This window comes from Carlito syrichta, unplaced genomic scaffold, assembly GCF_000164805.1.
Source record: "Carlito syrichta isolate Samal-C Ts95f unplaced genomic scaffold, Tarsius_syrichta-2.0.1 Scaffold314839, whole genome shotgun sequence".
Taxonomy (NCBI): domain Eukaryota; kingdom Metazoa; phylum Chordata; class Mammalia; order Primates; family Tarsiidae; genus Carlito; species Carlito syrichta.
Genome location: NW_007258935.1, coordinates 334,683 through 359,663, shown reverse-complemented (window position 1 = coordinate 359,663; position 24,981 = coordinate 334,683). Strand labels below are relative to the sequence as shown.

The following is a 24,981-nucleotide window of genomic DNA, read 5'->3' as shown; positions in this document are numbered from 1 at the left end:
GGAATTCGAGACCAGCCTAGGCAACTTGGCAAGACCTCAACTCTACAAGAAATAAAAAAAATTAGCCTGATGTGGTAGCACATGCCTGTGGTTCCAGCTACTTGGAAGGCTGAGGCAGAAGGATTGCCTGAGCCCAACAGGTCGAGGTTGCGATGGCCAGAGTGTGCCACTGCACTCCATCCAACCTAGGAGACAGTGAGACTCCAACTCATAAATTAATTAATTGATTAGCTAATTTTAAAAACCAGAGATTTCCCAGTTTCTAATTCCCATAATTGGCATACTTCCATTCCTTAAATTCAATCCTAAATGAAAAAGAGCAAAAGCAGTCCCTGAAAGCCACGAGTTAGCCTGACCCATTAGGCCATTTCACAGAACAAGTTTATAAAACAGGAACATCAGACAAGGCCACTCTTGATGGATCAAGGCAAAAACAAAGCCCCTCCTTACCCACATATGGTCAAGATCAAATCCAATCCAAGCCACAAACCAGGAATCCACACATTCCTGGTGATGTGAAATGACTGCTTCCTTCACAATTACAACTTGAATCTCTCTGCTTCTTCAAGCCCTCCCCTAAACATCTACACAAGCCTCACCAATCCTTGCTCACACTCTCTAGTAGAGACCCTCATCCCCCAGAGTATGTCTGTGTCTTCCCACACTGCAGTGAGTTAGCAATTCTGACTGTTCAACTGCAGGTGTATTCCTTTTCTGGCTAGAAGGCACTGACAAGCAAAATAACATTTTTACATCTCTCTTCTTTACATCAATCTTAGTGTTTTATACTTGTTTATCTTGCCCTTGAATGAAAAAAATATTGAGTTTACATTAGTCAGTTAAAGCTACCTTGTGGAACTGTGTAGCTTAGATAATGTTACCTTTCACAACACCCACACTTTGATGAGTCACAGATCCCCATTTGTATTTTGGTGTGGTAACAGTGGCTTTGACCCGTACTTTGTCACCAATCTTGATGTGAGAAGAAGAGCTTGGTGGAGGATAGCCTAGAAATTTCAACAATAAATGCACTGTAATTAGCATTCATTTCCAGGAACTCTGTCTCTCATTAAGAAGAAGCAAAAGAACTGGACAAAGACATGCTCACCTATAAGCTCCACGTGAATATACCTAACCCAGTAGGTGCCCCCTTTTTGCTGCCAGTCGCACTGCACATTGAGATCATGCAGTCCATCCCTGTCCAGCTTGATGACCTTGCCCACGTCGCCCTCACACACCTCTTCATATGTGCGGCAGCATCTCACCATCATTCCCACCTAACGTAAAAATGAAATTGAACATCTAATCCTGAGTACACAGATTAAATGAAACATGATAAGCAACATTATTCTTAAGAAGGAATTTCATCTATCACCCAGAGTGCACTTCAAGTGTCATTTTATGCTAAATGGAATCAGGTCACCTTAGAAAACTGGCCGGCTCTAAGTCTTAGGTGGACCTGATCATCTTGTGCCATAAAGCAGGAATCTATCAAAGATTACTGGGTTCTCTCAAAGGACACTCTGAGCATCAAAAGGAATAACAGCTGAAACACATCCAATCCTAAAAGTCAATTAATTAATGTTCATGATAGTATTTTATTTTTTATTTATTTACTTATTATTTTTTTTTTTAGTTGGAGTCTCTCAGTCGCCCAGACTGGAGTGCAGAGGCCGCTCCTGGCCACCACAGCCTTGACCTGCTGGGCTCTGGTGATCCTTCCGCCTCAGCCTTCCAAGTAGCTGGAACTACAGGCGCGCGCTACCACGCCCGGCTAATTTTTTTGATTTTTATTGTAGAGATGAGGTCTCGCCAAGTTGCCCAGGTGGGTCTCGAACCCGCAGGCTCAGGCAATTCACTCACCTCGGCCTCCCAAGGCGCGGGATTAGCTGAGCCACCAAGCCCAGCATGTTCATGATAATAAAACAAAGCTTCTTGGTCACTTTTCTAAGCACCAGAGCACCAATCATCATTCTGAAAACTGATAAAGCCCCCTTGACTTATAAAGAATAACTGGGGTCAATTGAAATTTTTTTCACAAAAGAGAACTCCAGCTAATAAATGTGGAAAGAATGACAAAATTAGCAAACTACCATGCAGTGATGGGTCTCAGTGGTGCCTGATGGAGAACTGCTTCAGTGAAGGAGCAGTCTGGCAAGACCTGACCCACCCAACCCATCTGCTTGTCGTGACCAGGCAGGAGGGAGCAGCTGCCACCTATGCAGACTTCCTGCCAGAGATTCAACCTGGATTCAATCAGCCTCCAAGTCCATCTCTTGCTGTATTGCAGAAACAGGGACAGGGAAGACATCAGTCAACATCACCAGAGAGCCACTACTAAGTGTAGAATGCAAGACATTTGAAGAACATCATTTCAGGCACAAATAGCCAGCATAAAAATTGGCGGAGGGTTGTCATGAACTCAGTTTGTGTCCCCCCAAAATTCATGTGTTAAATGAAGTCCTAACCCTCAATGTGGCTGCATTTGGAGATGGCCCTAGGGAAGTAATTCAGCTTAAACGAGGACATGAGGGTGGGGCGCTGAACCAACTGGATCGGTGCCTTTAGAAAGAGAGGTACCAGAGCTTCCTCACTGACTCCAGCTCCCCCCAGCCCCAGCCTTGTCTCCATAGGAGGACAGAGCTCGAAGGCAGGCAGAAAGGGGCTCTTACCAGAAACGAGCTAAGTCAGCACCTTGATCTTGGACATACAGCCTCCAAAACTGTGAGAAATAAATATCCGTTTTTTAAAGCTACCCAGTCTATGGATTTTATCACAGCAGTCCGAGTTGACTAAGGAGGAACCATTTTAGGTTAAAAGAGACTTCAGAGACACATCACCCAAATGCACATAAGGCATATAATCTTGTTTGTGTTCAAATCCAAAAAACTAAACACCAAAAGTCATTTTTGAGAAAATTAAGAAAATTTGGGCAAGTGCTGAATGTAAGATATTACAGATGCAATGACTCATACCTGTAATCCCAGCACTTAGGCCAAGGCAAGAGGATTACTTGAGCCCAAAAGTTTGAAACCAGCCTAGGTAATATAACAAGACCTTGTCACTACAAAAATAAAAAGATTAGCCAGGTGTAGTGGTATGCACCTGTGGTCCCAGTTACTCAAAAGGCTGAGGCAAAAGGATCACCTGAGCCCGGGAGGTCAAGGCCGCGGTCAGCTATGATAGTGTCATCACACTTCAGCCTGGGTGACAGTGACACTTCAATTAAAAAAAGAAAAGAAAGAAATTGGTATTTATTTCGTTAGATAATGTTGGGCAACAGAAATGTCATTATGTTAAAAATAAAACTCTTTATCTGTTAAGAATACACACTGACATATGTTCAGGTGAAATGAGATAATCTGAGGGACTTTCTCCTAAATACATCAAAATAAGAGTATTAGAACAAGAAAGGCCTCAACGTGGGTAAAGACTACGCAAACATATCTAGATTTTTAAAATTTGTTGACAGTGAAAATGATCTGAGAAAAACAAGCAAAAGTACACTGAAGTGCCATAAGTGGGAAATGAAGAACCACCACCTCTGTGCCACGCCCACTGCGACAGGCCTCCCTTGCTCTCCAGCTGGCCCCCGTGCGCATCTTGTGCCCTCTGTCCTCGGGTCATTCTGCTACGCCGTGGCCTCCTGGTGGCTGCTTGTCCTGAGGAGCCACTCCACCACCCTGCAGGCCTCAAGCACATCTCACCTTCTCAACGTGTCCCCCATGTCCCCCTTCCACTCCCTCTACTCCCTCTACTCTTGGTCTGCTTTTCCTCCTTCCATGATACAGCACCTTCTGGTACACCATGGAGCTTCCTGGCTAGGTCTGACTGTCCTTCACCAGCCACATGCAGGCTCCCCAAGGACAGAGCCCTCTGTCCACTGACACGTTCACACAGTTGCTGAATGAAAAAGGATCAAGGCTCCAGTCTAAGACAATCACCTGAATATTCTCTCTCACATATACAGCATAGTCATCATTACTCAAGAAATCAGCTCGTTTTTTGTAGGTCTGGCTCTCGGTCACAACAGCACCAGTAGGCTAAAAAAGACAAATACATTTTTTTTAAAGTAGATAAACTTGCTTAAATGAAAGAAGTCTGCGAAAACTATAATATTAAAAAATGAAGTATGAAATACTACGTTATATTTTTTCTATAAAAATCTTCACTGAGAAAAGACTAACAGTATTCATACAGTATGAATCTCAAAAGCTACAAGTAGAAAAATGTCTAAGTTGTTTCCAAATGAATCCCATGAACAATATGTCAAGAAATCAATATGTCACAGAAAACATGATATTTTAATAAATTATCTTCTAACAGCTACTCAACATCATTAGATGTTTGAACAAGGGCCCGTTTTAAAGACAAAAGAAATTACAATATAGAAAGCCCAACCATCTTTTCAGTAGCAAAACAAAGCTTTGTTCTGTGCCCAGGAGAGCCACAGGGAAGGCTATGGAATGGTCCTCAGTAGACACAGTTAGTTCTTTCAAGGGACATATAAGATAGAGCACGAGACAGACGCAGACTCAGGTGTAGGAAGTCACAAGAAGGCACTGACCAAGGGGTAGGCTGTGTCGTCCATGTCCTCCATTACCTCCTCGTCTGAATACTCATCAGACACCGTGTCTGCATCCGAGAGCTCTGTGACCTGGACATCAGAGTGGTCCAGCAACCACCCAACTAGGGCTTCCACACCTAAGAGAAGCACACACAGCACATTCCAGACCACAATGAGGACTAGCAGCACTGAAATGTGAGCCCACACACAAACACGTACAAATAAGGAAGATGTAATACCTGGCAGGCCAGATGCGTTCCCAGATGCACTGGTGAGCGACTTCAGCGCAAACTCTATGTTCCTTCTGGGAAAGCCCATTTCCATGAGCTGTACCACAATGGGCAGAGCAGGCACGGGTGATGGCTTACGCCTCTTTACCCTGGCAGGGCGGACATGCTGCACAGCTACAGGTGTGGTGGCCTCACTGGAGCTGCCGTCTTCAAAGCCAGGGCTTGAAGGGTGAGTCGACTCCACAGCCAAGCACTGGCACACAGCCAAGGCAGCAGCCTGGGCAGACAAGAGGGTGATGGCAGGTTTGTGGAATGCACTCAGTTAGCTCACACAGTCCAGGAAATCAGGGAGGGTGGAATTAAGTTATGAACTGAGTATGCAAGTAGAGAAAGCTCAGGCTCAAGGGTGCACTTTCAAATGAGTTGACAAAACATGTCAGAAAATGACAAAGCCACACTTCATAGTTTAGTGCAGGGGAAAGGTTTGTTGGTCAAATAATTTTCCTGGCTGTTTCTGAATACAGAGAGCCCAATAAATTAGGTAAGTATTAACGTTCAGTAAACATGTTCTGGACTAATCCTCTGCTGATAACAAGTATTAATTCTAGACAAAACATCTCTAAAGGTTGCCGGAGGCACTAGGAAACACAAGAGAAAACAGAACAGGAATGAGCACAACCTGGACACAGGGAAGGCAGGGTCACTGCACTGCAGTCAGAGACTGGGAATAGGCCCACTAGAGCAACTAGAAAGTAAGGGTAAGACTCAAGAAGAATCTCAAAGAGAAAGGTCACACAATGTACATACAGACTATCCTCCAATCCTTGGCTGAGTCCAAAATGAAGCATGCATGTGACTCTGCAGAGCCTGGGATGCGTGTGACTCTACAGAGCCTGGGATATGTACAAAGACCCTGCTAGAAGGCTGCAGGAACTTCCGCAGGCACCCAGAGTCAAGAGGATCTGAGGGTCAAGTGGTGGAAGAGGAAGAGGAAGAAGAACAACAGGTCTCATTCTGGTCCAAAAGCCCTCCCCAGCTCCCAAAGGACAACCATATATTCCTTCCATCTTAACCATTGGCGAGGCTTCCACTGAAACCCCAAAAGACATTCCAAACCCCTTAAAATTAAGGACCAGGACTATGGGCAAACAAAATAAGCCATAGCACCAAGCCTCCTCAGCATCCAGGACTGCCAGGTACTGAACTGCTAGGGAAGCTGACAGAACTGGAGCCAACACAATGGGATATCCAAAGCATCCAGGATACAATAAAAAGTATTAGATGTGTAAAGAACAACTACCAATAGCTGACGACAAGAGAAAAACTAGGCTGGCACAATGGCTGACATCTGTAATCACAGCATTTTTTGGGGAGGCTGAGGCAGGAGGACTGCTTGAGTCCAGGAGTTCAAGACCGGCCTAGGTAACACACTGACCTCGTCTCTACAAAAAAGCCAAAAAAATTAGCCAGGCATGGTGGTATATGCCTGTAGTCCCAGCTATTTGAGAGGCTGAGCCCAGGAGGTTAAGGATGTGATGAGCTGTGATTGCGCCAGTGCTCTCCAGGCTGGACAACAGAGCAAGACCTAGGAAAAGAAAACAGAAAGGGAGAGGGAGAGGGAGAGGGAGAGGGAGAGGGAGAGGGAAAGGGAGAGGGAGAGGACAGACGCTTATATGAAAAATATAAAATAAAACTTTTCTTGGGTGGACATTACAGGAGATTAGACCCAACAAAGCAAAGCATCCTAACTCTAAAAACAGATCAACACAAATTAACAAAGCTGATTAACAAAGTGAAAAAAAGATTCTGAAAATAATAAAAAGAAACTAAGAGTCTAACAGATGTGTAATGGCATCCCAGAAAAGAATGAAAAGAGAACAAGACAGGAAGGAAAAATAGTCAAAAAGTGTCCAAATTTGGTAGGGGGCAAAGAACATCCCATCCAGGGAGAATGTGGAGGGACCACATTAACACACAGGCACATCGTAGTCAAACTGCTGAGAGCCAAAGAAAAACCAAAACTATTCAAAGCAACCAGAGAAAAAAGATACTTCAAACAGAAGAACAAAAACAGAAATGCTGGCTGACTTTCCATCGGAACTGGTGAAACACCAGGTCTCATTCTGGTCCAAAAGCCCTCCCCAGCTCCCGAAGGACAACCATACACTCCTTCCATCTTAACCACTGGCATCCGCCCAGCATGAGCCCATTTCTGCTCCACTCGACAGGAGCTAACTTGTTCAGCATCCTTGTTTTATCTCCCCAGGAAGACTGGAAACACGGTCACCCGGCCCCTACACCTCAGAGGATTCCAGACCTAAGAAGGAGCTGGAGTTCAGTCAACTCAGAGGAGTTATGAACAGCCTCCTCCCACCCCATCCTGGCCAGGTTTCTTGGTGTCTCCCTTTGCACTCCCAACTCTCACCTCACACTAGGCCTGAAGCAGAAGCTGCCCCGCTCTGGACCCTTACTTCCAAAGTGGGCTCTGGAGATTTCCATTAGGGTCACTTCTGCCTGCCAAACTGAGCACTTAAGATTTTGTTTTTGTCTTTGATATTTTATCCAGAATTGTCTTTGTATCATGCAGCAAGAAGGAGTTTAGTAGCTATCTAGTCCTCCACACTGCCAGCACAACAGCTCCCATCCCTCTTAGACCCAGGTTCATCACCTTTCTCTGAGAACGGACGGCAGCCCTGAAGATGTGGCCTTTGCTGCCTTCAGTGCTGCACTGTGTAAAGGACTAAGGTTTGGCAACCACAGAACACCCCCACAAGGCTCCAGGTGAAAGAAACCAACAAGCAAGTGCAGGAGTCCTAGCACTTGATATTTCCTGTAAAAGGACCCTCCTTGAAGACATGAGTATTCAACCCATGTCACAACTAGTTAATATTTTCAAATAATTTACACAAATCCCAAATAAAGCTAAACTTCAACCTGCTCATTCTTTCACTAGTGTTGTAATGCTGACTACGCACAAACATGATTACACACTAACTAGTCTTAAGAACCATTTGGGTATTATCATTTAAAATTCAGAATATAACCTTAAGAAAATATACATCTTAAAAAAAACTGTTCACTGGATTAAAACCTTCATGTTACATGACTGTACCTCAAGTTCCTGTTTATCAAATATGGCCTTCACAGGAGATGGCTGGGTGGCTGAGGCCAATAACTGCTGCAAGAGAATCATGGGAGGCTGTGGCCCTTCAGGAGACATGTCCCCAAGGTCAGGGGATGTGGCTGCTCCATCGTCTGAATTTAAAAACAAAATATGTACAAAATATCCTATTTTAAGCTGCAAACATCCTTTTAATAAAGAGAACACACTGAGCATGCTAAATCAGACAGGATTTCTGCATCATTAAGCAACAGACAACCAAAATCTTCAAGGCTCAGATATCAAATAAAAACCAGACTCTGAACAACTTCCACTTCTGCTTTCTGGTCTCGGTCCTTCATCAGCTCATCTGTTTCTCCAAGCCAACAGAAGCTCCTTCCCAGGTTTCTGCCCCGAGCCTGGTTCTGGACCATGTCCTTTGTGCTCATGCACTGCTTCAGCGACCCCTACTATGGACACATCCCAAGTCTGTATTTCTGGCTGTGGCTTTTCCTGCTAAGCCATGTTCAGATCACTAAGTGGCACCAATTCCATACGTCACATGCTCAGGATGATGACTTTCTGTCTGTTCTGAATGGCTTCCGGCAGACCTCCAGGACTCACTTCCCACAGACCCAGGACTCACTGCCTGGGCCCACTTCACACAATTCCTGTACAGCACCTGCATTTGCTGGTTTTGTTTGTGACAGTTTCAATAAACCATCTATACCAGAGATTGGATCTTACTCTCAAGGGCCAGATAATAAGTGGTTTGGGATCCTAGGTACCAGCTCTCTGTCAAAACTCTTCAACTCTGTCACTGAAGAGTAAAAGCAGCCAGAGATGACGTGTGCCTGTGTGCTCATACAGCTTCACTTACAAACACAGTGCTTAGACAGTGCCAAAGAGCAGGCCCGATAAGCCTGAGGCCGGTGGGCCAGGACAGCTCCTCAAGAGAGCACAGAACAGCCAACCAGACCCCAGCCTCCCATTTCCCAATGCCAACCCTCTCTACTAACTGAATCTGCACTTTTAATCAACTTCTTTCAGCATGTTTAAAAGTAGTTTCACAATATATTCTATCCTCTTAAGGTACAAACACAGGCCAGGTGCGGTGGCTCAAGCCTGTAATCCTAACGCTTTGGGAGGCCAAGGTGAGAGGATTGCCTGAACCCAGGGACTTGAGACCCTGGGCAACGTGGTGAGTCGGGCATGGTGGCGCATGCCTGTAGTTCTAGCTACTTGGAAGGCTGAGGCAGAAGGATCGCCTGAACCCAGCAGGTTGAGGCTGTGGTGGCCATGAGCCTGGGCGACAGAGTAAGACTCCAACAAAAAAAAAAGAAAAGAAACAAACTCAAGCACTCCGAATTTCAGTAAACTTTTATATTTTTTTTCAAATGCACCACTCTTTGTTCGCTGCAAACTCAAGCTTGCAACATCAGCCAACCGAGATTTGTTGCTGGTTTTCCACAAAAGTTAATCACCTAAAAGACTACACCATCACAGTGCTTTCTGAAACCCTCTTTCCCCTTTTAGTACCTTCCCCTGAACACGCTTCATCACCTGACACAGGAGAAAACCTCCAGCTGTGACCTTCCATTACAACACTCCTCTACCTCACTAGCAGATTATCCCTGAGGGTCACCCTCACCCATCTCCTTGACCTCCCATTACAACACTCTTACACCTCACCAGCAGACTTATCCCTGACAGCCAATCCTCATCCATCTCCATGACGTCCTGTTACAACACTCCTATACCTCACCAGCAAACCTATCCCTGAGGGTCAATCCTCACCTACCTCCATGACTTCCCACTATAACACTCCGATACCTCACTAGCAGACTTATACCCGAGGGTCCATCCTCACCCATCTTCATGACCTCCCATTAAACACTCCCCTCTACATCACCAGTAGACGTATCCCCGAGTGCCAATCCTTGTCCATCTCCACGACTTACCCTTACAACACTCTATTTATCACCAGCAGACTTATCCCCGAAGATCAATCTTCAAATGTGGCCCCTGCCACAACCCTCCAACTCCCGCCTTAAGTTTCCCCAGAATCCAAGGCATCTAATGGGACACCAACTGCCCCTCCAGCGTCAGCCCCTCCATTAATCGACAAACCCTGAGCTCCCAAAGACTGATAGCCTTCACTCACACTCCTGTTCCTCCATCAGCATGGAGTCCCTGCTACTTGGCCCCTGTCTGCCCCGCCTTTGAAGGCGGCTCCTATACCGTCAAGAGACACCTGTGCAGCTGCTCACACCCCTCACAGTGCACTGCCTGGAGGCTGGCTAGGGCCATCTCTGTCCACTTCCCCTCCCAACCTGAACCCTAGAGAGTGAGGATCTCAAGCAAGGACTATGCCTCCCCACAAGACTTAGCACAATGCCTCTCAACAGGACACGATCAAAACATATTCCACAGCTTTGGGGTTCTTTTCCTATTAAAAGTGATATAAGCTCAGTCTAGGAAACTGAGCGGAACTTCTACCAAATACTACTGTTACTATTTTGCTAAACAGACAAAAGTACAGTATATCTATAAACAGGTATATCTAGTGATGTGCTTTTTTGTCTACTTATTTATCATTTTCATGTTTCCATGGCAATAAACATATATAATCACCCTCCATATCTATGGGTCCTGCATCCATAGATTCAACCAATCAGAGATCAAACAAATTCAGAAAAATTTAAAAGCAAAAACAATACAATAAAAGTAAACATTTAAAAATATACAGTAAAACAACTATTTACATATCATTCACAATTTTAAAGTATACAAGATGTGCATAAATTACATGCAAATACTATACTGTGTTCTACAAGAGACCTGAATACCTGTGGATTTTGTGTTCTCAGGGGTCCTAGAACCATCCCCTATGGATCCTGAGAGACAACTATTATCTGTACTATCAGTTTGAATGGCACCAGGTTATTCCACTGTATGGAGACGTCACATAATAATGGGCATTTTGGTGTCTACAGTTTTGCAACATTAAAACAATCTCACAAAAGAAGTCATAAAGACACTGGTAAACACATTATCTTTACATGACTTTTGTGTGACAAATTCCCACAAGATGATTTGGGCCAAAATATATAAATACACATATACAGAGGATGCCAAAAAAATGTATACACATTTTGAGAAAGGAAAAAACTGTATTAAAATTGTAATACTCAATAAGACGAATATAAGTCACGTTTGACTTCTGTAACTACAAGAGGTGCTCAAAGTGATTCTATCAGCATTCAGACACTTCTAATTATGGCAAACATCTCTTAAAATGTGTATACATATTTGGGGTACCCATGGAATATGCATCTTAAAGTCTAACCTGCTTTCTCAAATGCCCATTAGGTGGTTGGACCAACTTAAATTCCCACTCACAACATGTTAACAGCATGCTGCTTCATGTGCACCTCAAGAACAACCTCAAGGTCTTCTTATCATAGTACAGACCCTGATTTCTTCAGTCTGGGTACAGCTTGGGAGTCTACCTTTCCAACACGTTCTCATGTGCCATCACCACTGCTGATTCACGGACCACACTTCACATACAAGGCGTGAGAAAACTGCATTCTCTTCCCACCCCAGAACTCCTCAGCCTGATTGTCTTACAAGATGACGGTAGCATCTTCCCTCACAGCTGGAGATCACTTGTTGGGCTACATACCTTTCCTGTACATTTATGAGCCATCTGTATGTCCCTTCTATCAACTCCTCATTCATACCCTTTACCAATTTTTCAACTGGAGTACCTGCCTTTCTTACAAATTTTGTAAGAACTTTCTAAATAAGATACCTGTATGAACAGTTCCAGTCTCCTGAACAGCTGGCTGAGACAAGATCTGCCTCAGTTTATCCTGGTGGGAGAGCAGTGCTCGGCCAGCTTTCAGTATATACAGCTTCAACTGCTGGCACCGCAGCAGGTCCAGGTCCACTTGTCCTGTGGGGAGAAGAGCTCCATGAGAACAGCATGCCCTCCTGGTCTTTCCTCCTCCTCTTCACCAGCAGTGATCGCTGCAAAGTGGCCTTGGATGACACCTCTGCAAACTGCATACAAGCACTGCCTGCAACAAGGGGCTCGTCCTTCCTTCTCAGTGTCACAATCAGTACTTCTGCATAAGCAGGCTCCACCTCCCAGACCTTCCTCCTTCCTGCTCCCTAGGTACTTGCCTTGACAGGATGGAGCAAGAATTAAATGATTTCACACGGTTAGAACCATAGCTCTTACTAGTATCAGGAATGTTTCCCAAATTGCTGAAGTTTCAACCAGACACCTAGGCCACAAACCAAACACTTTCTCCTTTTCTTGTAAGACTCCTTTGAGGAAATCCTGTCACATATGCCAGTTTTCTTGCTGAAGATCACAGAGATCCCCCAGAGTCTCACTTCATCCAGTCACAGGCAGCCAGGCCACTGGCCTGCTGAGGAGCAGACTAAGGAAGCCACTGTGACAAGGGCTGAACTATAGGTGTGGCAGGTGTGTTCCAAAGCAGGACGTGGCTGGAAGCCACAGAAGCAGTGTGGGGTGAGTAGGGTGTGAGGGACATAAGGGCCACAGGTGCTCCTCTAGCATTGAGCCTGACCAACTGGCATACAGGATTATTCACAGGATGGGAAGTAGTGGCTACTGGAGTAGCTGGCCCAGTATGCTGGCTACATCATAAACACAGGAGCAGCATGCACAGGTCAGGCATAGAAAACCCAAAAAGAGTGGGCAGAAGGAGCCAGAAGTTACAGGTGGAGCACAGGTCAGGCATAGAAAACCCAAAAAGAGTGGGCAGAAGGAGCCAGAAGTTACAGGTGAAGCACGAGGATCTCTAGCATGTAGGAGAAGGCAGAAAGAAGTCTCTAGGAACATGTGAGTGGAAGTATGTGGAAACTCTGGAGAGCAGGATTCTAGACCCATAGAGAAGATGAATAAGCAGGAGGGACTAGTCTTAGCCACCTTGTGCACGAGACACCAAGCCTCCAGATCCACAGAGAAGCTCCCTGTTGGGCCCCAAGCTCCAACAGGGCCACGAGCCACAGCTGTGGGTGGAGAGTGCATGGGCAGCAAGAGAACACAGACGTCTCTTCTGAGCTTGCACAGAGAAGAGGGGGAAGCCAGGGGGGCCCTCAGGCGTGGCTTGCACACACCACCAAAAGCTTACTCAAAAGCACTCCTGTCACTTCACACAGGGTCCCATTCCCAACCACAATTGAGGAAAGGACAAACCCACATGAACCCCAAGCCTTCAGTTGTCAGCTGAACTTGCTCTGAGAAAACACAGTTGCTCAAACAACAATGGCTGAGATTGCAACCATTTCATCAAAAAGCACCATGTACTGACCTGCAAAGGCCTGTTTAGAGGATTTTTTTATTTTGTGCTTTTCCAATTTGCTGCCAGCGAGGTTCACCAGTTGAGCCCAGACAGAGAGCATGGGCTCCGTGAAAGGCAGGTTGTTCACGCTGAATGCCATAGCAGGAAGCTGAGGAGAGGGCACAGAAGTCTTCAATGTGCACCTCTATGAAATTAATGTGCACCTCCGTGAAATTAACAAACAAAATACTCTCAAGGTAACTGTAACCAGGAGGCTTAATTCTGAAATACACACATTCATAAATCTTTTTATAGCTGAGAATAATCATTTTAAAAGATAACATTAAAGGTAAGATAGAGACATATATATAATAAATATAATCCACAATAATTTTTCTTTGCCAACTTGCCAGCAATAACTACATGAGGGTGCTAGTTATTATCTTCTTAGGTATTTTTCATACACTTCAAGTTTTCTACAACATATATATAAAATACACACACACATATATATATTCCTATAATAATCAAAGGCAGTAGGTTATAGAAAAGTATAGTCAGCTTGTGCTTGGGCTACAGTAAAAATGTAAATCATTCATCCTCCCTCTGCACTCCTAAGTCAAAGGTTTAATATGTCACTGCTATCACATTAAGTCATGTCACTAAACATAGTTAAGGTTTTTCTTTTTTTTGAGTTGGAGTCTCACTCTGTCACCCAGACTGGAGTGCAGTGGCCGCTCCCGGCCACCGCAGCCTCGCCTGCTGGGCTCCAGTGATACTTCTGCCTGTAAGTAGCTGGAATTACAGGCATGTGCTGCCACGCCCGGCTGATTTTCTGAGTTATTGTAGAGATGAGGTCTTGCTGTCCAGGCGGGTCTCGAACCCGCAGGCTCAGGCAACCCACTCACCTCAGCCTCCCAAAGGCACAGGATTACAGGCTGAGCCACCGAGCCCGGCAAGTTAAGCCTTTTCTACATGACATGAAGAAAGGCTGTTTAAAGGAATCATATTTAAGCTTTATTTAAGTTGAGTCAAAATAAACTTCACAAATTCACATTTTAAAAGAACTAACGACCTTATAGTCACACTGTACCTCAAATGAAGCCCTGCTCTGTGTGGCCTATGAGACAAGGCCCTGCTTACCACAGGAGTATAGACTGTCAGGGAAAGGGAAGTGGCTTTCCTGAAGTCAGAGAGCTCCCTGGAGGGCAAACTTGAAGTGCAAGAATCAAGGTCTTTCAAGTTCCAATGTTAGAACTCAGTTCTAGTACAAAGCCTACTGACCTTATTATACAGTAACCGAGCCCAAGTTCACCTACTGGTTTCAGCTGATTCAATGGGCAAACACGACACATCCGCGTGTCAGAGAACTGCACGGTGATTCTGCCTTTCGGGGTGATGCGAGTCACAGTGCCTTCTCCAAACTCATCATGCATGACCTGGCCCCCCAGGCGCAGGCGCCCATCGATCCCCCCGATCACAGCCAGAACTGCCATGAGGCCTCCTACTTCAGGGTTCTCGGCGTCGGGGAAGTAGTCCTCCAGCTGGGCCTAGTGCAGACAGCAGACAGCAAGCTTGACAAGGGAGGCCCACCAAACTGCCCGTTCCTTACGCATCAGCAGTTATACTGCATTAACTTTCGAAAACACAGGACCCACCCCTTCCGACGGCTTTCCCGTGCAGCCAAGACTGATGGAGCGGAGCTGGGAGTTGATGTACTTGTTGATGAGCCCATTCCACTGGGTCAGGGAGTGCAGCGTGCGCAGCAGCGCCACCACCTCTTCTGCCAGCGTGCTACTGTGGGTGGCGGTCAGGGAGGCCTGTGGGCGGGCCCTGCGCCGCCTCAGCGTGGACTCTAGGGGAGAAGACAGAGGGAAGCTACACTGCGCACAGTGCTTTAGCAGGATATGAGTCAAGGAGAGAGCCACCCACCTCTGAGCAGCGGGATGTCTGAAGAGCAGGTGGTGAGCAAACTGCCTAGGAAGCCAAACAGCTTTTCCACAAGGCACTTCATGTCCCTCGCCATCTCCATCTTGTCCCATGACGGAAGTACAGCTTGCAATAAGCGCACAGCTAAGATCTGGTAATAGTTCATTCAAATAGCAAGCATTATGAAAAACATTGCTGATAGATAAATTACCAATTGAAAATTTCTCTTCCTTTTTGTTCCTATAATGCAATTGATCACGAAAAGTTTGATATTCCCATAATAATCCAAGTTGTTTAATAATAAGGATTATCAGGGGTTTAAAAATAAGCCTCATTGGGCCGGGCACAGTGGCTCAAGCCTGTCAACCCAGCACTTTGAGAGGCCGAGGTGAGGGGATTTGCCTGAGCCCATGGGTTTCGAGGACAGCCCAGGCAACTTGGCTCATCTCTACAATAAATAAAAAAATTAGCCAGGCGTAGTAGTATGAGCCTATAGTTCCAGCTACTGGGAAGGCTGAGGCAGAAGGATTGCTGGAGCCCAGCAGGTCGACGCTGGGGTGGTCATGAGCGTGCCACCCTGCACTCCAGCCTGGGCAATGGAGTGAGACCCCAAGTCAAACAACAAAAAACATCATTGCGGATGCAGGTATTGCTTCTTTAGTTAAAAAGAATTTAGTTTAATTATGAAGACAGTACACACAACTGTACTGTGAGCCTCACAGACATGGACAGGATCAATAACCTAACTGAAAAGCAAGTGTAGAGACTCACCCAATTCAGAATCATCCAAACCCTTAGTCACTTGCCTCCAGAAAACCCACCCCACATCATCTCTAGCTCCTTCCTGCACTCACTGCTGAACACAGGGTCCCAATTCCAAGGCTGAGAGAATGAGGGCACGGTGCCTCTCTGAGCAGCTGGCTGTGGCTGGGCAGCACGTACCTGCCGCTGCAGCGAGGCTGCAGTGAAGGATGCGTGCCCCTCCACAACCTTCATGAGCAGTGTGATCCACGGCGGGGAGCTGAGGGCGCCACACACCTGTGGCGTGAGTGCCAGACTGCGCACAAAGCCAAGTGTGCACCAGCTCCGGTGCTGCTCCCTGCACACCAGCCTGTGTGGAGACACTGTGGAGAAAAGACACGTGCTTGGCCACAAACCCCATCATGAGTGCAGGCCTCATTTTTAATTAGCTGATTCTCTTTCTTTCAATAATAGGTTGTTTTACATATAGGTTGCAATTTGATGAATTCAAAGTGAGGAGTAGAAGCTCAAGGGATATTTCAGTTTTTGTGGGATTTTTTAAGACAAGGTCTCACTCTGTCACCCAAGCTGGAACGCAGTGGTGCAATTACAGCTCATTGCAGCCTCAAACTCCTGGTATTAGGTAATCCTCCCACCTCAGTCTCCTGAGTAGGTGGGACGAGAGGCATTTTAGAAAACCTTTGAAATACGTGTAGTAACCCAAACTAGTTAATGAACTTCATCTACATACCAACTCTGGGTAAAAGGAAAATAATCTATAATTCCAAAGCAATAATGCATGACCATGTATCTAGTATATTTTTTAAACCCATGTTTTAAATATTTCCCATGATCTTCTTTATATTTAACTGCATCATAAATTTCTAATCAAGTCTAAGTCTATACTAAGACAACAAGAAAGAGGTCTCTACTAGGTTTACACAACTGGATTCTGGGACAACTGAGACCAGCCCTACTCCTGCTTCCGGATCTCCACTCTCTTGAATGGAAGCTGAGCCTAGACCTCCCAGGCCCCTCCCACCAGCCTGCAGGCCAGCTCTCACCTTCCCCACATCCCCCATCCTGCCCTCCTGACCACCAGGCTTCCACAGACCCAACTTCCTTCAATGCATTCACATACTCACTCACTCCAGCACTTCCCCACTACCTCACATCTACTACCACACCCTTATATGCATTCTCACACTCACCCACACAATCTCAGACACACTCACATGTACACCCACACTCACACTCTCACGTAGTCACATCATTACCGCAGTCAATAGCATGTACTCATTATCCCAGTCACAGATATGCACACACAAGCAAAGAAGACACAAGCTCACACTCATACACTCACATGCGCTCTCACATACGCTCAGCCCCAGCCCTGTGCACAAACTCACACATGCATTCACAATTACTCAAATACACTCATAAACACATACACACTCACACAGTCAAACCGCACACATGCTCAGCCTCTCTAAACTATACACACTGACTCACACGCTGTGTGATCTGCACTCATGCTCTCAACCCCATTTCACGCGAATGCAGTCACCCCCACACCGATACACTCACACATACTCACAATCACAGAGTCATCCTCCAACACACACCTTCAAGTTTCCAATACAAACTCTCACCTGTGAATCGCTAACAGTCACACTCATATTTTCTCTCACACATATCACACCAACACACGTACTCTCAATCACATACATGCTCTAAGACACTCACTTTCAGTCATATTCACTTGCCCCACTTCCCCTCACACTCCCCACACCTATACCACATTCATACACACTCACTTTATGAACTGAACTGTGTCCCCTCCTACCCCTAAAAAAGTCACATGCACTTGGAGTCTCAGAATATGATCTTATTTGAAAACAAGATCACTGAAGATGTCATTAAGGTAAGAATTTAGATGGTATTGTATTGGATTAGGATGAACCCTAAATTCAGAGAAAGAACCCTTATAAGAGACCAAAAAAAGACAGAGACACAGGGGAAGGGGCCATGTGAAGACAGAGGCAGAGTTTAGAGTGAGGTGGCCACAAGTCAAGGAAGCCTGGAGCCACCAAGACCTGGACAAGGTAGGATCCTGCCCCACAGCCTGTGAAGGGAGCATGGCCCTGAGACACCTTGATTTGGGACTTCTGGTTTCCAGAACTCTGCAGGAATCAATCTGCTGTTTTAAGCCAATGTTATGGGATGAATACTATCCCCACAAAATTCTTATGTTGAAGCCCTGACTCCTATAGGACCTCAGAATGTGACCCTGCTGGAAATCAGGTTGCTGAGATGCAGTTAGTTTAGATGAAGTTAGATGATATTCTTATGAAAAAGATTCAGACACAGATACACAATGGGGAACATGCCCATGAACATGAAGGCAGGGGTTGAGTGATGGTCTACAAGACAAGGAATGCCAGAGACTGCAGCATATTACCAGAAACTGGGAGGGGGCCCTGGAACAGATCTTGCCTCAGACCCTTCAGAAGGAACCAGCCCTGCAGACACCCTGAGCTCGGACTGGCGCCTCCAGAACTATGAGAGAATCAAGGTCTGTTGTTGGCGCCCCCAGTCGGTGGTGCTCCATGATGGCAGCCACAGGAAACTGATCCCCCACACTCCCACGCACAATGACACTCAGCCACATCACACCAACATGGCAGGTTGGCAGCCCACGCACTGACTCCCTGAGCCCACAGTCGTCCATTTCATACGTGTCTTGTCTGTTGTTCCGCTTTCCACTAACATGCGCAGCAGTCCACACAGAGTCCTGGTGGCCTCACTCTGCATGACTTCAGCGTGAACACCAGCAGAGAGGCAGAGGGTCTGCAGCAAGTTAACCGTGCTGGTGAGCACCACTGCGGTGGGGTGAAGGTTCTTCTCAACTTGTTCAGCTTCTGGAAAAAACAATCAAAATAACAAACTATATTCCCAAATGAAATGGGAAGATGGTCATGCACATACTTTAAGAGATTTAATACCACATTTTTCTTCTTCTTCTGATTTTAAAGACTTTAATTTTTAGAGCAGTTTTAGCATCACAGCAAAATGAAGAAGGCACAGAGATATTTTTCACTCTTTTTTACTTTAGAGAGGGAAGCAGATCTTTGTCCAAAGAAAAGATGGAATTAAGGACACACTAAACACTCATTCTGGTCATTTCTCTTTCCACCTTCTGCAAAGAAATAACCTTTCAAACAACAGTTAATTTTCGACACAAAGTCAGCATGTAACTCAGAGGCATATAATGATCCCGACACATCACCTCTGTAGAAAGACAACTTGTCCAATGCCTAAAGCTGATTTCGGATGGGCTGGCTACAACCTGGAAAACAGGGTACCTGCCACAGAGTGGAAGGACCAGACATCATGCGTCCAGCCCAGCTGGCTTTGTGGCAAGAGAACCCTTCTGCCCTGGCTCTGACAGCTCTGTGGAGAAAGGACCCAGGCGCAGAGTCAGGTTTGCTTCCACCATGTGCAGAGGGCGGAGGGTGGGGCGGCACCTGCGCAGGAACAGCATGCTGTGGGTCAGACCGAGTGATCCCCAGTTGGCACCCACCATCAGGAGACGTGGCTCCATGTGGTCACCCCTAACAGCCTCCCCTCCCTTCATACCTGAGAGTCCCAGGCCCCAGAAGTGGCATGTCCAGAGTGGCAGCATCAGCCTGAGCCTGCATGCTCCAAACCCATGCTGCACTCTGCGGCCCAGCCTCCCCTAGCCTGGCACTACCTGCTCTCCACTGAGTGCACCTAAGCACCTCATCTGCTGACCAGACAGCTCTGTCTACACCAGAGCCCTTGCAGACAGCCTCACCTAGACCAGCCGTGTGAAGCTTCCTTCCCACGTACCAGCTAAAAAATGTCATGATGTCTTCCTCCTGCAACCTTGAACTTCCTCAGGAAGGATGGAACTTTCCAGATCCACCCCCAATGCCCACCTCTGATTTCCTAGAAGGAAGCACTGACAGCAGGCACTGGCTGGGATCACTACATCCAACTTGCAGGGTGCTTTTTCAGGCTGAGTGCCCACTCTTCTCCTCTGCCAGGCAGGAAATTATGTGAAGCACCTGAGTGAGGACCTCAAAGGAGGAAGGGCAGGGGCAGGCAGGGCATGCTTGGGAGGGCAACAGCAAAGTACCACAGGGCAACACCGGCCCCACCAGCCCAGCTCACTCGCTCAGACTCAGGCTCAGTACCAAACTATGGAAGTCATTAGAGGTGTGGCTGCCCCTTGCCTTCCCAGCATACTCCCAAGGTGGCAGGAGCAGAGTGAGGGGAAAATGCTCCAGTTGGGCCACCAATCCTGGAGCCACATGGCACACCTGCATCAGCTGCCAGGAGCTCCTGCAACTGTGGGCTCAGAGGCAGCACACTGCCTGCAGATGGGTCCTGACACACCATCTCGAATCCCCGGAACAGTGGCTGTGACCACTTTTCAGGTCACCTTGGACCGTGCACCTTCGTTCACCCACCAGAGTCATCCTCTGTGTCCGAGTCCTCCGCCGAGGGCTGAGTGGAAGCCGGCAGCTCTGCCAGCTTGAGGTCGTACTTTCCTTCCTTCCCCATCCGGTAGGAGTTGGTGCTGCCCGTGTCCCACTGGACCCTCATCCAGCCGTCCTCTCCCAGCTCACCAATCACTCGGCCTAGGCCTGGGGGAGGCCCATCCTGGAAAAGCCAGGTACCAGTCAGTGAGGAGGCTACGTGTATTGCCATGTCCCAATCGGCCCTGCCACACTCCCGTGATGGGTATCATTGGACACAGGCTTCACCACTGCTGCAAAATGTTTAACTTGCATCTTTTTAAATTAAACACCGTGTAAAATATCTCATGCTCTTTTACCAAAGAAGTAAGTGGGGAAAAGGATCACCTCAAGCAAGTCCTCCCTGAGCAGAAGCAGAGCAGGGCCTCTAGTACAGGGCCTCCCAGACGGAGTTGGTAACTTTCTTGACCCTCGCCTCCACAAGTGTCACAACAGTGGACATCTGAAGCCAGCACTCCACACTCCCCAACCCTTCTGCTTCTCCCGGGCCCCACAGAGGAAGCTGCGCCTGGCATCTCCACAGGAGGAAGCTGCTGAAGATGTTTGTGGCTCCCTGAGCCCAGATACTCCCGTTTCAGAGATGGCTGTGACGAAGCCCAGGCTTAGCAGTATGATTGAGCACACCCAGCTGTAACCTCAGGAAGGTGAACGCTACCCGCAGCTCAGGCTGTGATAAGTGATCTCCGTCTAGGGGTACCAGACAGAACAAGAGGTGGCACGCTTTGAGGGAATATGGTACAGTGGCCCTGCACAGCTGCCGTGGGCTGGCTGGGTTGGGGTGCCTCACGCACAGCATCCACTCGCAGTGGCAGCACCTGGCCTGAGGCTTGGGCCTGCCAGACACGTGGCAAAGGAGGAGGTCGACCCTCTCACTTATGTCACATCCCACCGGGCCCCAGTCAGTGTGTGTTCTGAAAACAGGTGGCACTCTTCAAGACCCAACTCTGCTGAGGGGCCCAACAGACGCTGTCATCTCTACCTGTGTGACTACATTTAGCAGCTCAGGATAACCATGCTGCCTGCCAATTACATGTGTCCTAAGTCAAGCAGTCAATGATTCCAATTTCCACCTGCCAATATCCTGTCAATCAGGATTGCAGGAGATGGCCGGTGTGTGCTAACATGCTTAGATAAAATGTCTGAGTACCTGATCGCCCCACTTCCAATCCACACCTCGCATGACCCTGGTTCCGATCTTCATCATGGCAGCCAGCTCCGGCCCTGAGACAGGGAGCTGCACTGGAGCTGTCTCCTTCCTGGTCTCCTCCAAAACTGTGGCCGAAGCTCCTCGGGCAGAAGCGTTCATATCTTCCTCAACGCTGTCACAACTGGGACCTGTCAGGGTACCCAAGCAACAGTTGAGCCCATGTAGCCACCATGTCTATTCTTAATATACATCAAAAGATCAGCAAGTATTGAAGAAAACCGTAATTTTAAAGAGGGCATATCATATTTTTATCAATTAATACAATAAATATTGTGAAAGCTTTTCTGATTAGATCTAGAATAAAAATGCAAAAGGAAGAACAAAAATATAAATATGCTCAGAAGATTCAAAATGATTAACTTAGAAAATTACTCATCTTTTTTTTTTTTTTTGAGTAGGAATCTCACTCTGTCACTCAGGCTAGAATGCAGTGGCACACTCGCAGCCTCGACCTGCTGGGTTCAGGCGATTCTTCCACCTCAGACTTCCAAGCAGCTGGAACTGAAGGCACACACAACCACACCCAGCTAATTTCTTGATTTATTGTAGAGACAAGGTCTCACCAAGTTGCTCAGGTGGGTCTCGAACCCCTGGGCTCAGGTAATCTTTTCACCTCCACCTCCCAAAGTGCTGGGATTACTGGTGTGAGCCACCACACTCGACCATTTTTTAATAATAAAAAAACAAATATAGCCATCTAAGTGTCTAACAATGGAAAACAACTTTAATTATGGTGTTGTGAAGAACAGAGCCAACAGCCGGGCTGGGATGTAGCCTGAGACAGGACTGCTGTGGGCTTGACCCTGGCTGGCATCTGGGAACCTAGGTTTTGGGAGATTCCCTAGGTGATAAGTGTAGCTGCTGATGCTGAACTGTCTGCACAGACACTGGCTATGCTGAGACCTGCTCTCCTCTGGGTTCTGGAACTTGGAACCAGCCAGGCAGGGGGTGTCTGAGAGATCAGTCCCAGTGGAAACCCGGGCATGGACTCTCTAAGTAGCTTCCATGTAGACAGCACATCACACGTGTTGTCACAACTCAGTACTGGGGAATTCAGCTTGTCCCATGTGATCCTCTGGAAGGGCATCTGGAAGCTGGTACCCTGTGGCCCCACAGAGTCTGGGGTAGTCTAGAGGACCCTGACAATTAGTGCCTAGGTAGCAACAGAGTCATCTCCAGCATGAAACAGAAGCTGAGCTACTGTCAGTTAAGATTAGCAAAATTTACCAATGAACTTGAAAATAGTAGATCTAACCCTAGGAGAATGGTCATGCTGGCTAAACTGAGAGGCATGAGCCAGAGGAGTACAGTCCTGTAATTCCCTTGGCTTTTGTTTTCTCTTCTAGGTGGGAAGGAAAAGGACCCAAAGAGTCCCCAAGGTGAGCTTGGGTCAGGGGAGGGGTCAAAAATGTAAAATGTTTGTGTTCCTCTCACCTTTGAGAGTGTGTATTAAAAAGGTTAATCAATTCCCAGAGCTGGAGCAAAGATTTAGTAAAACTAGAAGGGGTCAGGCGCAGTGGCTCATGCTTATAATCTCAGCACTTAGAGAGACCAGGGTTGAGAGGACTGCTTGAGCCCAGGAGTTTGAGACTTTGTCTCTACAAAAAATTGGTGTAAAAAATTAGCCAGCAGTGGTGGCACAAGCCTGTAGTCCTAGCTACTTGGGACATTGAAGCACAAGGAACACCTGAGCCCAGGAGGCCAAGTCTGCAGTGAGCCATGATCATGCCACTAGTCTTCAGCCTGGGCAAAAGAGTGAGAATCTGACTAAAAAATAAAAATAAAATAAATAAACTACAGGGGAAACAATCTTTTCCTTAGCCTGGCTGCTGCCTTGGTCAAGGGCTCCCAGAAGGGGACAGGGGTTGCAGTCCACCTGGGATCTCCCAAGCCACTGTACTGTTTACCTTGAAACCACTGAATTTACTGCTAGGGGCTTGAATAAATTTGCAATAAAAAGGTGGGGGGGGGTATTTTTTTAGGTAGCTTTATATTTTGTGGCTATGGCATATATATACATAAAGTTAGTATAAAATATGCTTATAATTTCTTAAATGACCGGGAAATTATCTTGATCAGGGAAAGTTACAAATAGAAACATACATTCATGAGACACACACTCCCTTACTTGTTACAGCCAGTGACCCAACTGGAATTTAAACTTGTGAGTACTATTAACAGAACAAGCTCCCATAACTAATGATTTCTGCTATGACTTTTAGCTATTGGAGCCTTTAGGAAAAAAGAAGAGAATATAAAAAAGAGAGGCCATTTCTAGATGGAGATACACTTTTATAATTTTTGAAAGCATGAGTCCTTAAGAAATCAGAAGTATGACTCTCACAGGCTGACTGTTTTCAGTTAGATATAAATTCTTTTTTTTTTTTTTTTTTTTAGTTGGAGTCTCACTCTGTCGCCTAGACTGGAGTGCAGTGGCCGCTCCCAGTCACCACAGCCTCGACCTGATGGGCTCTGGCGATCCTTCCGCCTCAGCCTTCCGAGTAGCCGGAATTACAGGCACACGCTGCCCCGCCCGGCCAATTTTTTGATTTATTGTAGAGATGAGGTCTCACCTGCCTAGGCGGGTCTCGAACCCACGGGCTCAGGTAATCCACTCCCAAAGGCATGGGATTACAGGCTGAGCTACCAAGCCCGGCTTGATATAAATTCTAAATGGGTCAGTGTGGACTCTAAAACTGAGGAGAACAAAAAGGCTTGGCAAAAACCTTGCTTTTTCACTTCGATTTTAACCACTAGTCCAGAGCATTGCAGATTTTTGGCCAACAAATAACACTATGAACCAGTCAGATCTAACAGACATATAGAACACATTATCCAAAAAAAAAAGCAGAATGCATATTCTTCTCAATGACACACAGAACACACTCCTACATGATTATATGCTAGGCCACAAAATAAGTCTTAAATTTAAAAAGACTGAAGTCATATAAATTACCTTCTACAATCAAAATGACTAGAAATTAATAACAGAAGAAAAAGTAGAAAATTCATTCGTATATGGAAATTAAATAACACACAATAAACAACCAGTGGATAAAAGAAGGAAAGGGAAACTAGGAAATACTCTGAGACAAATGACAATACTCCCTTGGTGCAGTGAGAGCATTGCTAAGAAGGGCATTTAAACCTATAAAAGCATCTGTGTAAAAAAGATCTCATATCAATAACAACTCTACACCTGGAAGAAATAAAAAATAAGAACACAAGCTGGGCTCGGTGGCTCAGCCTGTAATCCCGCGCCTTTGGGAGGCTGAGGTGAGTGGATTGCCTGAGCCCGCGGGTTCGAGACCCGCCTGGGCA

General features: G+C 46.5%; 1 protein-coding gene across 1 annotated transcript in view; it reads right to left on the bottom strand.

Moving 5' to 3' along the window:
* LOC103274643 (E3 ubiquitin-protein ligase HERC2) overlaps nt 1-24,981 on the bottom strand; it is a 223,538-nt gene that overhangs the window by 79,625 nt on the left and 118,932 nt on the right. Inside the window, exons 36-50 of the mRNA XM_008072077.2 lie at nt 21,601-21,788; nt 20,385-20,577; nt 18,627-18,809; nt 16,090-16,271; nt 15,151-15,298; nt 14,877-15,073; nt 14,538-14,768; nt 13,249-13,387; nt 11,715-11,858; nt 7,910-8,052; nt 4,807-5,074; nt 4,568-4,704; nt 3,945-4,043; nt 1,109-1,277; nt 882-1,007 (exon numbers count right to left, since the gene is read on the bottom strand). Of these exons, the coding sequence (XP_008070268.1) occupies nt 882-1,007; nt 1,109-1,277; nt 3,945-4,043; nt 4,568-4,704; nt 4,807-5,074; nt 7,910-8,052; nt 11,715-11,858; nt 13,249-13,387; nt 14,538-14,768; nt 14,877-15,073; nt 15,151-15,298; nt 16,090-16,271; nt 18,627-18,809; nt 20,385-20,577; nt 21,601-21,788 (2,547 nt within the window). The remainder of the gene's footprint in view (nt 1-881; nt 1,008-1,108; nt 1,278-3,944; nt 4,044-4,567; nt 4,705-4,806; nt 5,075-7,909; nt 8,053-11,714; nt 11,859-13,248; nt 13,388-14,537; nt 14,769-14,876; nt 15,074-15,150; nt 15,299-16,089; nt 16,272-18,626; nt 18,810-20,384; nt 20,578-21,600; nt 21,789-24,981) is intronic.